The 13,267-nt window shown below is 44.0% G+C and overlaps 1 protein-coding gene across 1 annotated transcript in view; it reads right to left on the bottom strand.

Annotated features, from left to right (window-relative positions):
- Nucleotides 1–13,267, bottom strand: part of LOC142578377 (apical endosomal glycoprotein-like) — a 46,788-nt gene that overhangs the window by 20,590 nt on the left and 12,931 nt on the right. Inside the window, exons 5-9 of the mRNA XM_075687770.1 lie at nucleotides 8,315–8,470; nucleotides 6,087–6,172; nucleotides 5,087–5,254; nucleotides 2,825–2,921; nucleotides 243–392 (exon numbers count right to left, since the gene is read on the bottom strand). Of these exons, the coding sequence (XP_075543885.1) occupies nucleotides 243–392; nucleotides 2,825–2,921; nucleotides 5,087–5,254; nucleotides 6,087–6,172; nucleotides 8,315–8,470 (657 nt within the window). The remainder of the gene's footprint in view (nucleotides 1–242; nucleotides 393–2,824; nucleotides 2,922–5,086; nucleotides 5,255–6,086; nucleotides 6,173–8,314; nucleotides 8,471–13,267) is intronic.

Here is a 13,267-nt window from a genome sequence, read left to right as displayed (position 1 = left end):
TCGCTTCGAAGCTGCACTGGTCGTTCCGTAGTCTTCATAGAGAAATAATTATGAGAAACACAAACATATATAACTGCGCTGAAATTTTTTCGCAGCACGTTTGGAGCTAAAACCAACCGAGCGCTAATTAGAAGTCTCTTTTAATACCTCACCGAAGCCTGTAACAGTAACAATTGCGTACTGCTTCGCGTGCCATCCCCACTTCTTTGGAAAATTGCTTATTTATATAAATTTTCACTCACCGCATCGAGATTCGTCAGCTCCGTCGGAGCAGTCCGTCTTGAAATCGCACACCTGGGAGTTTTGAATGCATTCGTTGAGACCACCGCATTGGAACTCATTTACTCCGCATACAAAAGGAGGCACGGTTGGCACAGGTGCTGCTGGAAGTTCTGAAAGAAGTCATAATGAGAGCGGGAAAAATCAGATGTAAAGTCAACTTTGGCTCTACGAAGAAGAGCATCAGTGGTTTATAAGCAGCCTACAATAACAAGTGCTCTTATGCTATGACTTCTGATACTATAAATCGGATCATCTGCAAAACTTGAAGCGTCCAATTACCAAGACTGACGCAATAATATGAGCAGCCAAAACCTGCGGAAAGGAAAGCGAATGTCAGATAACGTCGTGACCGCTGTTACCGAACAATCACTGTGTGAATCGAAGACAAAGACTGTGCGTCGCTCCAAATGCACTAGTCCTATATGCACACGCACAAAATGGATTAGCACTAACCATAACTCTCTCCGTGCGTGGCAAAGGTAGGGTTTGTGCCCGAGGCAGTGTGTATCAGAGCTACATCATGAAGAAAGAAAAAGGGAGGGGCGGGGAGGTTGTTGCTTACTAAGAGCCACAAAAGTATTTTGCGTTAATCCTATTTGTGGCGTTACACCTATTGGCTATCTAAGGACAAAAAAACACAAATTCTATTGCTAAGCTATGAGCGTTTTTCAATCTTTGAAGGTGCTGGCTTGTCCTTCATTAAACACATTTGCCCTTAAGGATGTAAACATTGATTGAAACCACAAAGAGACCAAAGTGCAGCTGCTGTGACAGAAGTCATAATTTAAAACTGTGTATTATTCTGAGGACTCCGTGCACACAGAAATATTTGGCACGAGAGATTGACTACTATGCCTATTAAAGATTACTACATGCAGGTTTCATGTCACCTGCAGCAGCCACCATCATGTTTACTTGCCACAAGGCGTAGCCACGACAAAACGTTGCTTTGCCCTCATAGACGATGGGGGCAAAACAGTCGTAAAGGCATATGAGACTTCGTCATAGTACAAGCAAGCACCTTTATAAATGCAATCATTTTTCACTGTACGCTCATTGTTGTAGTGTCCCTTGCTCGTACCTTCATAGCCTTATCGCGTATCCTTATCACCTCCATAAATTCACAACGCATATTTAGCGAGAAAAAATTTTTTTTTCGCGTAAGTATAGTTATTTGTGCGCTAGTTTTCTGCACAAGCAATCAGGGGTGAATTTGCTTTCTGTGCGAATGGTTCTCAGTGAGCTTTGTCATGATAACTTGTTTTAATATCTTTCGTTTCCAGTTTCGCAGGGATCGAGAAATGAACGGGTAGTAAATTTCCTCTCTGCAAGAACCTACAGAACTCGTTTGTTCACAAGTTTCTTTGCATTCTTTTATCGATTCAAGTGATTTCTATAAATTTACGCACTTCCTTAATAGAGGGTGCGAAATTTATTATTTAAACAATCTTCATCTCACCCACACTATGTACCTTAAGATTACGCGTTCCATAGAATGAGCGCAAATAGTATTTCCTTCTTTTTAAGGTACGTTACTGGGATTGAAATTTCCTTATATAAATCCCAACTTTGGTGACATACAGAACAGCCTCGTTCGTAAAGCGACACCACTGCAATGATTTCGTTCTTCAAGCAAATGAACTGATGGCACAAGGCTTGCAAGAAAGGAACCTGGTTGCATCTTTATACTTTGGTGGTAACTGAAAACAGCATCGCTTAGGCGATAGCGTCGTTTTGATCGCATACTTCTTTGGAATTTTTTTTCATCATGGGGCCTTAGCAGGAAATTATAGAGCATGGCCAACTCTGATTTCCACATTCAAATATATGTAATAAAAAGCAATACTCGCATTAGCCGTCCACTGGAGTAATTTGAATGAAATCGTTGCCTTAATGAGAGCGAATTCTGAATTCTACAGATTGCAGAAAGCAGAATTTCGATTTAGAGCATCAGAGCTGTTTATGAACAGTTTCATAAATCCGTGAAATAACAAAATTGCAGAAGGGAGTTTAGAAATTTACAACTCTTCACTAAAAGCAGATGTCCCAGTCCTGCACTGCATATGCGAGAGAATTTCAATCAAATGAAGGTGATGTAGGTGCTTACAGGTCACGGAATATTGTTAGCGTTTACGAGCGTTTTACAGAAGTACAACTAAAAGTTATTAGTAAATTCGAAAACTGTGTATAATATATCAATCTTGGCTGTTCTAGATGCCTCAATGAGTGTAGTCTTCAAAATTATGTATATATTTTTTATTATTAAGTCACAAAGCACTAAGCCATATAGTTCAGTTTCATTTCTCGGATATTTCAAGTAAGTTGCGTAAAAACAAATCGATCGTCTAATCGAAATTCTGTTTGCGGCAGTCGGTAGGACGGAAGTATTCCATTGAGATGCAAAAATGCCCTCGTCCAATTTTGTGCATCAGATGCCGAGAGAATTGATTTCTTCATTTTTGTGCATTAAGAGCTTCTGAGCTGAAGCTTTCTTATAGGAGGCGGTGCTGGAGAGGAGGATATCGTATTAAGATCAGCTCACCTTCTTGCATTGCTTTGCAGCTCTCCCAGAAATGGACGTCGTCAATAGCAATGTAGCCATGCTTTTCAGGTGTTGTGTGTTCTCCTATGAAAGCCACCTAATAAACCATATGGAAAAACTTGAAGTTCAATATTATTATTTACTTATTTGTTTATTTATTAGAATGTATTGTGAGTTAGTATTTTTGCAGGAAGGGCACATGAAATGTTGCGTGTGCTACAATTGAATAAACAAAATCCTTGCAGTACAAAATAGCAGAAAAAACTGTACTAGTACAAGGAATAAACAGTAGCAGGGCATTGTATACTTTAAAAGATCTTACTAGACAGTACTTGCTAGCCAGCTAATTTATTGGCGGATAAGGAAACGCTGTGATCAGCAACTAAATGTAATACTGCTTTAACACTTCTGAGTTGATAAACAGAGTTATTACAACAGAGAGAAAAAACATTTCTTAGTTCAACAGCCTGCTAGCTATCTAATACTGAAGCTGCTTTAATGAGATCATTCTTTCGAGAAATAGTAAACGCTCAACGTGGACTTTCATATAAGTTAAAATAATGATAAAGGCGTAGAAACATAGAAATTCCAACTCGTTTCATTTTTCTTGGTGGGTGCATAGTGGTCATGGTCATCGGTATTTAAACATAAAGCCATAAAAGCATCTTGCTCTTTCTTTCCAATAAATTACACTACGAAATTTTCCCTACAATACACTGCAGTCCTAATATCAAGATATACGAAAGACATGAATAATACAGACGCAGGAAACATTTCCTCGTTATTATTTATAGAAAACTACGATCGTTAGGCCATATGTATAGGTATGTACACGGCAAGAGAAAGAGAAATCGCGTAAAGTATTAAGAATAAAAGTCAGCTTCTAGGAGGTGACGGTATTTCTTACTGAGTTCTTCATATCGTGCGCCTCTATAAACGTCGTTTAATGTAATAAAACCAAAGTGTAAAGCGCCAGTGCAAGTGTACGCATATAACTGCCTCTATGGTGTCGTGCAGCACACCCATTTCCAACTAAGTGTGGTAAACTTTCTGATTTACAGCCAAAATTTCTTTTCAATATATTAACTGCAAATTTGAGCCAGGAAATATTCAAGGACACGAAGAAAGCACCCATCATATGCCACAAACTAAACACCCAATAGCCAATTTTGTCACTGAGATTAGATGAATGCATCACATGATGTCAGACTCGTAAAGATCAATATTTAGTCGGAACAGAAATAAGAATTTAAGTTGAAACTTCCGAGCATAAGCAATTCGTGGTACATGAAATAAATTTGCGTATGACACATGCAACATGCGCAATTAAAATCGTAGTAGGCAACATTAAAGGCGCCACAGATAATGCGACGAATGCAACGTCCTTAGCGAATGTTCGCTGCTTAGTATGTTTCCAAACAACTGCAAGCGCTTTGTTTACAGAGAAGTACGTGGAAGATACAACTAAGTACCTTTGCACTGATAACATCTTTGGCTGTCAGGGTTTTTATTATTGCACATTTGACCTGCTAACTCATTCTTGCCGCCATGTATTCATAGTTATGTTACATGCTACATAGCCCCAATCCAGCTGATATGCTGTTTGTTCCACAATAAAAAAAATAAATAAGTGTTCTTTCAGAAGTTAATCTGCTTGAGTTGGCGTGCAAGATCAAAGAAGTGAGAATACTAGAGGCGCACGATCCGGCAACGTTTTTGTAAATTTGCTATCAACGTAAGAGCAGGCTGACTTTATGAACTAAGTCTGCTAAATAAACAGCGGCACATATGCGTAGAATACCGCCACAGGCGTAATATGTGTAATAGCGTGATCTGAGCGCACGAGCCTTTCTTCTTTGACAGGCTCGTGTACCACTGATCCCAATCTGTAACCACCAAATTTGCCACAGGTATAGCTGTTTCTGTATTAAGTTTGCTTGAAATACTTCGCTAAGCTGCACTTAACCATTCAATTGCCATGAATAATGTTATTAGCGTATCATTGTCACTCGCGCATGCTAATCGAGGCAAGAGTGTCAATGTCCACATTGAAGCTCAGCCCCCGGAAGCTAAAACGATGTGGCATTTCACTTTCGCCTATCTCCACTAATGATGAACCAAGTGGAATTTGTTTTGTCCGGTAAATCGCTCCCTAGATGGCGCTTTACGGTGCCGAGTGTACTATGACCAAAATATCTGGTAGTGTCTGGCGAGGGGCCGTTCAAGTTGAGAAGCTGGTCAGGTGGGTCTTGATATGATCACCTGATAAGGAGTGCCACTCTTGAATACGGCACTGACGCCCACAAAGTGAAAGAATTTGCTTGTCCTGGACTGCTTCCAAACTGTCGTCCATGGTCCATCTTTAGTTGAGCGGATGCCAAGCGAAAGCCGCGGCCTGCTTCTTCCTTGCATCGCATAGAAAAACGTCACCTGTGTGAATTACAAAAGAAAAAGAAAACTTTTATGGAGATCCTACGTACTGTGGGAATCGATGCAAGCGAAGCTTTCTGTGCTGTTTGCTTTCATTGACGATATTTGACGGTGATGCTGACTGCGTAAGACAGTCGTGATGGGATGTTAAGCCTCACCTTGCGTGTACCAGTTGTGTTTCTTTGCGTAGTACACAGAAAACTCAGAGAGACGTGTTTCCTCGAGGCATTGTTGTCATCATCAACTGATCACCGGACCAACCATCGAGCAGTGGGAGGTCCAGCTGACAAGCCCGAGCTCTGAAGACCAGCATCGTCCGGTGAGCAGGGCCAAGCTATCGGTCCAGGCCCACGGCATCCTAGACTATGGACACCGCCTACTTCGTACGATACTATCGTACGCTCATATCTACAAATAAACTTTATTCCTCCTCCTCGCGCTTTTACTTCAGCTGTCGATGCATGTCTGCATATCGTCTCCATAAAGCAGTTAGGACGTTTATCGCATTTGCGCTAAGCAGCGTACTAATGTAAGAACAGACGCCAATGTACTACATCTGAGAGGAGTCAGAAGAGTAAACATATTTACCTCGAAAGTACTTGCGTTTGCTTGTTAAATGAAAAAAAAAGAGGGCAGAGTGCTTTGAATGCCAAAACAGTGCTAACTCTGGCCTATTGCTACACGGTAAACTTAAAGCAAGTAGCAGCGCAAGAAACAAGACGAACAGAAGGAACACTGCTTTGTCCGTTTCAGTGTTTTGTTTCTGTCCCTTGCACTGTTACTTGTATGTTTGAAGACAAAGTGAATTGACTATAACACATCGCATACTCACGGCACAATACGAGGAGTTGTCGAGAGTTGGACCTATGATGGTTGCATTCTCTACTTTCGAAGGAGACTCGAACATAATAAAGTGTCCTGGAAGAGCGAGAGACAGCTTTAAATACTGCTCGTGGTCGAACACCCCTATAGTACAAAAGCACGCGCGAAGCTGCTATGGAAACAACACACTGAAAAGGTTCTCGGAAGGAGCAGGTAACGAAAGATTTATTGTGGGATTAAAATTAAGGTTGATGCACAGTTCGTTATTCGGTCAACCTTAATCTTATATGTTCTGCAACTGTCTCTATATCTTGCTACAGCATTCAGTAAGTGCACTGCTACGTTCAGTGAAGTTTACACTGGCAACTTTCATATGCGCCGAGCCCCGTCCGGTACTGCGCATGAGCGCTCCAAATGTTCTGGATAGGCGACTTGTCGGTTCGCGTTGAAGAATTCGTTCATTGCTCGGAATTGGTGGTTCATGCTGAAAAGCGCTGCATCTCCGAAAATAGTTTGCGACAGCACTATTCAGAACCCGTCTTGTTATTTCTGCCGCAAAGGTGGAGGCGTCATGATGTCACGACACAAGTCGCTCACGCTGTTCCTGCTATCGCTATGGCACGTCCCGAACGTGCAAAACACCCTTGTTCATTTTTTTTGTGAGCAGCAACATTAAACCGAGCCTTATTGCTAAAAGACAAAAAAAAAATGCCTTTGAGTCAAAGCGTCAAGATGATGTCGATGTCACCAGGCCTGGCAGTTCGAGACCGCTTATCTAGCAAATTAAAATATCTTATTATGTTGCTAAATCTTCATACTGCTCAGTGTCATTCCTTTTCGTTTGAGAAACATGTGGTCGAGCTTTGAAACAAGTGGCTTAAACTTTGAAAGCAAGTGCGGTTCTATAGGCGACAGCGTTAAGGGCCCCGTGTCGAAGAAAATCCGGTGTGGACGTCAGCGGAGTTGTCCGTGAGATACAATCTCCATACACATTTAGGTATATATATCTGGCACGAATTGCTATATGTCACGCGATATATGCGGATTATATTGCCAAGTCATTCTATCAATAAAGTTGCTGATACCTCGTGTTACATTCTTGACAATTTTGAGAATGACATCCCACAAAGAAATGTCATGAAAGAAAGCAGCGACAGCGCAAGCCGTTTATGTTAAATCTTCTCAGACTTAAATATTATAAGTGCTGAACAATAACAAAAACCCGAAAATGATGCCATTCTTTATTTTCTTTAGGGGGGGGGGGAGGGAGGGCGTGGTTGTGGGCTACCTCCGGGATCGGCCGACGCAAGAGGCCGCGCTTCAACCAGAACGCTCGCCTTTGTGCATAGCGTTCGGTGGAGGCGTTTCCCGGTAAGCATTACGGTTACATAAGCTGTAGTTGCCAGAAAGCCTGAAAAGCAGTCAGGAGTCTTTGAAAGCTTTGGCGTTCCACTCTTGAAGGCGAAGCTTAACAAACCTTAGTCTCGGTTTTATCTCTTCACGGTATAGCCCCGCCGACCCAGTAGCACGGCGACTGGATAAAAAGAAAAGTATCCAGCGGCCGCGCCAGTAGTTACGCTATGGAGCCTCAGTTCTCTAAAAGGGCAGCCCATAAATACCGTGGTTTTTGGATGCGACAAATTCAGAACAGGCGCCATGCGCAGCGCTGCTTAGGACGTGGAAAAGGAGAGTCTTGACGTCATCGAAACCTGCTGTGGCGGTCCTATGACACCAGATACAATTGACGCTTACATACGCTATATGACCGTGCTCATGAAAGCTTAGTCCATTAATCTCTCGATGGGAAAAGCAGGGAGGGCGAATCACCTCTTTTTTTGAGAAGCGATCAAGTGGGTGGACCGATTTTGCAGCTTTCGGCGACATGGTGATTTCATGGCCTTCAACCGCTGCACCGCGTTAACTGTTGTTTTTTGTGGTACGACAGGACGCCACCTCCGCTTTAGGCGACGAGGTGAGTCTCATATTCCACGTCAGGAGGCGTACTGCGTTTGACACGCGTTCTGCGTGGGTTGTACAAAATGTGCTCTAATTAGTAATTTGCGACACTGCCTATGAAATGAGGCCACGGACCGCAACTGAAGAGTCCACAGCGGCCTAAAAAAAGGTATCAAAGTGAAATGCAAAATATTCGTCTCAGTACTCCTTTAAAAGCGTTGGAAGTCGGAAGTAATCTCCGAAACGTCAGAGACGATTAGTGCATGCGTATGAATGACGTACCTTCAGGGGAGCTTGTTGTGTGATCTCGTGTTGGTGACTCTATTAGAGACGATGACGGACGAGTCAATCGCCAAGTACTCTTGGTTCCATCAGGTGGAGCTTGCGGCACCCAGTCGCAAAAGGAGGATTCGAAACTGCAGCTGAGTCTGTGGTCACCTGAAAGGTGCACGGTTGATGTTATGACGGGCGTTCAAAGTCTGTAGAATTTCCGCCATCAATTCTCTTTCACTTGTACCTGCACACTCTGCCACAATGCATTGTGCCACTCTAAACTGGACGCTCACATCCACTGTATCTCCTTGACATCAACATAGTTAATGTTGGCAATGACTCGACAAGGTTGTAATTCATGTGACGACGATCACGGCTCGGAAGACAGGACCCCGCAAGAAAGCACACACATGATGCAGTTTTTCTAAGTTTTCTAAGATGATTAGTGGTAGTGAAAAGACCATATCCTGTGCGTATATATATATATAATATATGAAGTGTAACAATCCACAAGACACATGCAAAACCTTCGGAACAGATATAAATGTGTAGTCTTGCTTCAAGGCAATTGACAAGGAAGTAACGCAATAACTACCAAGCATCCTAATGTAGTTTGCTCATTTTATAATACCAAGCGCCACCTACAGGATGTGCCTTGCCAAGAAGACAGAACGTTCTTCGCCGATGATTGTTGATTGCACGAAATAATAAATAGCAAAGAAAATTAACAGTTGCTTAATGAAGTCTTCACGAATATTTAAAGATGGCGTAAAAGATGGAACATTCAAATAAATGACGACAAAACTTCTGTATTATGCATAACACAAACAGAAGTATGTGCTTGAACATGAATGAGCAGTGAACTCAGTCATACTTGCTAGACTTAACACAATTAAGCACCTCGGGCTAAAATTACTAACAAACTCAAGTTGGAAAGACCACATCATGGACGTCTACAAAAACGCGGGAAAGAAGCTTTGGTTCCTTCCAGGGAATCTATAACCATCATCTCAGTCAACAAAACTGACGCATATCTATCATAGAATGCACCAACACTAGAATATGCAGGAATTATATGACACTATGTTCAGACTGGATTGATCAATAAACTAGAAAAAAGCAATGTAGAGCAGCCAGGTTTATACTTTCCAGGTATGCTTGCAGACAGACGGTTTCCAAAATGCTAAGAAAGCCAAACTTGCCTGTTCTAGCCGAATCACAGCGTGCAGCTCCGCTAATTTTCTTCCACCTTACTAATATCTATTTTAACATTGACAGCACGCCATAACGAAGAGCACAGCAAGGTGGACAATAAAGGGGAAACAGGAACGGCCTTTCTCAACAACCCCAACGGCACGTTACAGCCTATGCCGGCTCGTTCTTTCCGAAAGCGATCAAAGCATGGAATGACTTACCTGCATTGGTAGGTGAAAGCTCTATCATAAATATGTTTGAATCTAGAATGAATATGCTGTGAACACGCAGCACTTCATATATGATCCTGCTCTCTCGCGGTCACTGTTTATTTTGTGAGTATAACCACGAGAGCGAGAAACCATACTTAACAGGTACACCACCACGGGTATATATACATATATATATATATATATATATATATAGTCATATAGTCATATAATGAAAAGCCAACAAACACTGACACCAAGGACAACATAGGGGAAATTGCATGTTCTTAATAAATGAAATAAAGTAATGATAAATTAATTGAAATTAAAGTGGCAATTTAGAAATCAATTGGCAGAGCATCGCACGCGACATGCGAAGGTTGTGGGTTCGGTTCCCACCTGCGGCAAGTTGTTTTTTCATCCACTTTAATTTCCATTAATTTATCATTACTTTATTTCATTTATTAAGCACATGCAATTTCCCCTATGTTGTCCTTGGTGTCAGTGTTTGTTGGCTTTTCATTATATGACTAATAAATATCGGGTCCCTCGCTTAACCCCCTTTCTTCTCGTTTATTACATAACGAGGGTCTCGAATCTGGCAACATTGATGCCTTCAGGCAGGATATGTGGGTTTATTGACCAGTTACCTTCACCCGAAAGAGATCACGTTCTCGTGACGCCTGCGGCAAAAAAGACGTTGCACGTCCGCCGCCAAGGTCTGTGAGTGCGGGCGCTGGCTAACAATCCCAGGGTTCTATTAGTACACATAAATACCCAAGAAAGTGGATGGGGAAACGCCGCCGCGGTAGCTCAATTGGCAGAGCATCGCACGCGACATGCGAAGGTTGTGGGTTCGGTTCCCACCTGCGGCAAGTTGTTTTTTCATTCACTTTAATTTCCATTAATCTATCATTACTTTATTTCATTTATTAAGCACATGCGATTTCCGCTATGTTGTCCGTGGTGTCAGTGTTTGTTGGCTTTTCATTATATGACTAATAAATATCGGGTCCCTCGCTTAACCCCCTTTCTTCTCGTTTATATATATATATATATATATATATATATATATATATGTAGGTGTGTGTATGTCTGTGTGCGTGTGTTCGTGCGGGCGCGCGCGCTCGAGTGTGTGTGTGTTTGCAGAAATGAGTACGCTCCTAGCACTCCGTCATTGTCTAATGCACTTTTTTTCATGTATTTTTATATTATTTTCAGTGTTTGTATCCGTTATTATTGCGTTACATACAAATTGTATTGTTATTGAACGTGCTGCTTTCTACCAAGCCAACAGCACTTGCAAGTAAAAACTAAAATAAAGCATGCAGTCCCATTCGAAGCAGTGGATTCCTAGGTGACCTTGGACTCTGTTGTTCATAATAAACGTTCATTATATGCGCCTACCACGTTGCCCATGGTATTTTTCCCCCAAAGCAGCGGAATCACGTTCACTACGGCTATGGCATGCGGCACCAGTGTTTCATTTAGGACCCACTCTGATGGGAGGCTGGAGTGCTTACAAGCTCACGAGCTTGCGGTGCTTGAACAGCTTTCTTCTTTTTTGTTTTTGCGAAGAAAACCGTTGTTATGCTAGCACGCTGCGAAATCCTGCTTAGTCTATGGGATACATTGCGTAAATTCAAGAGCTCTGAAAACCGGTTCTTTCGAAATGGCATCGTGGCTGAGCGCGTATGCAACACGTCTAACCTGCTTAAGGATCATTTCCGCCACAACAAATAGGCGGCCGACCGGTGATTCAAATCTTCGTTGCTTGGTTACGGCACCGTGTGTGTGTTTCTATATCCCAGTTTTCCGCGCCGTGCTCATGTTATGAATGCTTTGCTGATAGAACGAGCTGTGAAATTTTCTACTTCGTTATTAGGCAAAAAAATTAGAGTAAGCAGGCTGTAGTGCTTTGAGGAGAAGGAAATAACTTTATTGAGTCCTGAGGAACCCCTCCCCACCCGCTCCTGGTTTAGTGGTCGGCAGAGTTCACGGGCCGCACCCACGTTGGGATGGGAAGCCCGTGAGCCTCCGCCCTTTCATGAGCCCTCTGGACGGCCCGGAGTTGGGTCTGGCGGTTGTCGCTTCGCAGGACGTCCACCCACTCTTCTTCTTTACTGAACACGGTGTTGCTTAACGCGGACCATTGCCAGAGCATGTGCGCTAGCGAGCAGTACAATTCGCCAAAATCTGGACATTGCGGCTCTAGCTCTGGAGAATAAAGCCTCAGTCTACCTCTCGAGTGGAATGTCCCTGTCTGAAGCATTCTGAATATCGATGACTGTGGTCTAGTGAGTTTAGCGTGGGGGAGCGGGATGGCCCTCCTCGGCAGCTGATAGTGCGTCGTTACTTCGTTGAAGGTAAGCAGCGGGTCAGGGTGCTCACCTCCCTTCCCGCCACTTCGCTCCCCACGATCACCACGGTGCGCGAGTCCTCGCGCGCGGCCGTGCGCCAGCTCCTTGGCGTTGGGAAAGTCGGGGTGCACGTCGGTCCCCATGTGGGTCGGAAAGCATTTGACGATGTGATGGCCCGCAGCTTCCTCACTGCCGAGGACGGCCGCCGCTTCCCGTGGTATCGAGCCCGAGGCGAATGCCCTGGCTGCCAATCGCGAATCTGTGTGCACGTAAGGGCGTTCGGGGTCCCTCAATGCCATGGCTATTCCCACCTGTTCGGCCACTTCGGACGTTACCCCCTTGACGAATGCCGCGTTGATGATCGTTGCATCCCAGCGTATCGAGACGGCAGCTTACCGGTCGCTGCGCCCGTACTGGGCCGCGTCTACAAATGCCGCCAGTCCCGGGCCGTTGACGGTCGATTTCAGCAGTGCTCGGGCCCTCGCCTTTCGACGCCCCTCGTTGAATTGCGGGTGGACGTTTCTCGGAAGCGGTTCTACCTTGAAATTGCCCTTGACCGCCGCGCTGAGCTCGACCTTGCGTGCGTTGCACTTTGCCTCTGCATTTATGCCTGCTTTTCTAGGATGCGGCTGCCGGCCTTGGTGGTCGACAGCTGCCCGACCCGTTCCTTGGTCTGTGCTTCGATGATTTCTGGTAGCGAATTGTGGACCCCTAACCGATCTAGCCGCTCCGTGCTTGTAGTGATCGGAAGACCCAGCACCCTTTTGATGCTCTTGCGCATCAATGTCTCTATCTTGGCCGTGTCTCCCTTGGTCTATTTTAGCACCGAGGCTACGTAATTTACGTGACTCATGAGGAAGGCGTGGTAACGTCTGATGAGATTGCTCTCGCTGAGCTCTCCCCTGGTGTTGGTCACCCTGAGGATCAGCCGGAGCATTTTCTCCGTTTTGGACGTGAGTTTCATGACCGTTTTGCGTGTTACCGCCTTTAGCCTCAATTAGCAGCCCCAGGATTCATATACTGTCCGCTCTGGGGATCGGCTGGCCGTCACTCGTGTGCAATTTGATAGGTATTTGATCAATGTACGTCAAATTCCCCATGCCTTGTTTCGACGGCCTGTATAGCAACAGTTCCAATTTGCTGGGTGACAGCCGGAGGCCCGTTTCCTTCAGGTATACTCTTCCGTTGCGTACAGTGCC

The sequence above is a fragment of the Dermacentor variabilis genome, chromosome 4 (assembly GCF_050947875.1).
Source record: "Dermacentor variabilis isolate Ectoservices chromosome 4, ASM5094787v1, whole genome shotgun sequence".
NCBI lineage: Eukaryota > Metazoa > Arthropoda > Arachnida > Ixodida > Ixodidae > Dermacentor > Dermacentor variabilis.
Note: the sequence above shows the minus strand (reverse complement) of the source record. Positions and strands in the feature narration are given on the sequence as shown.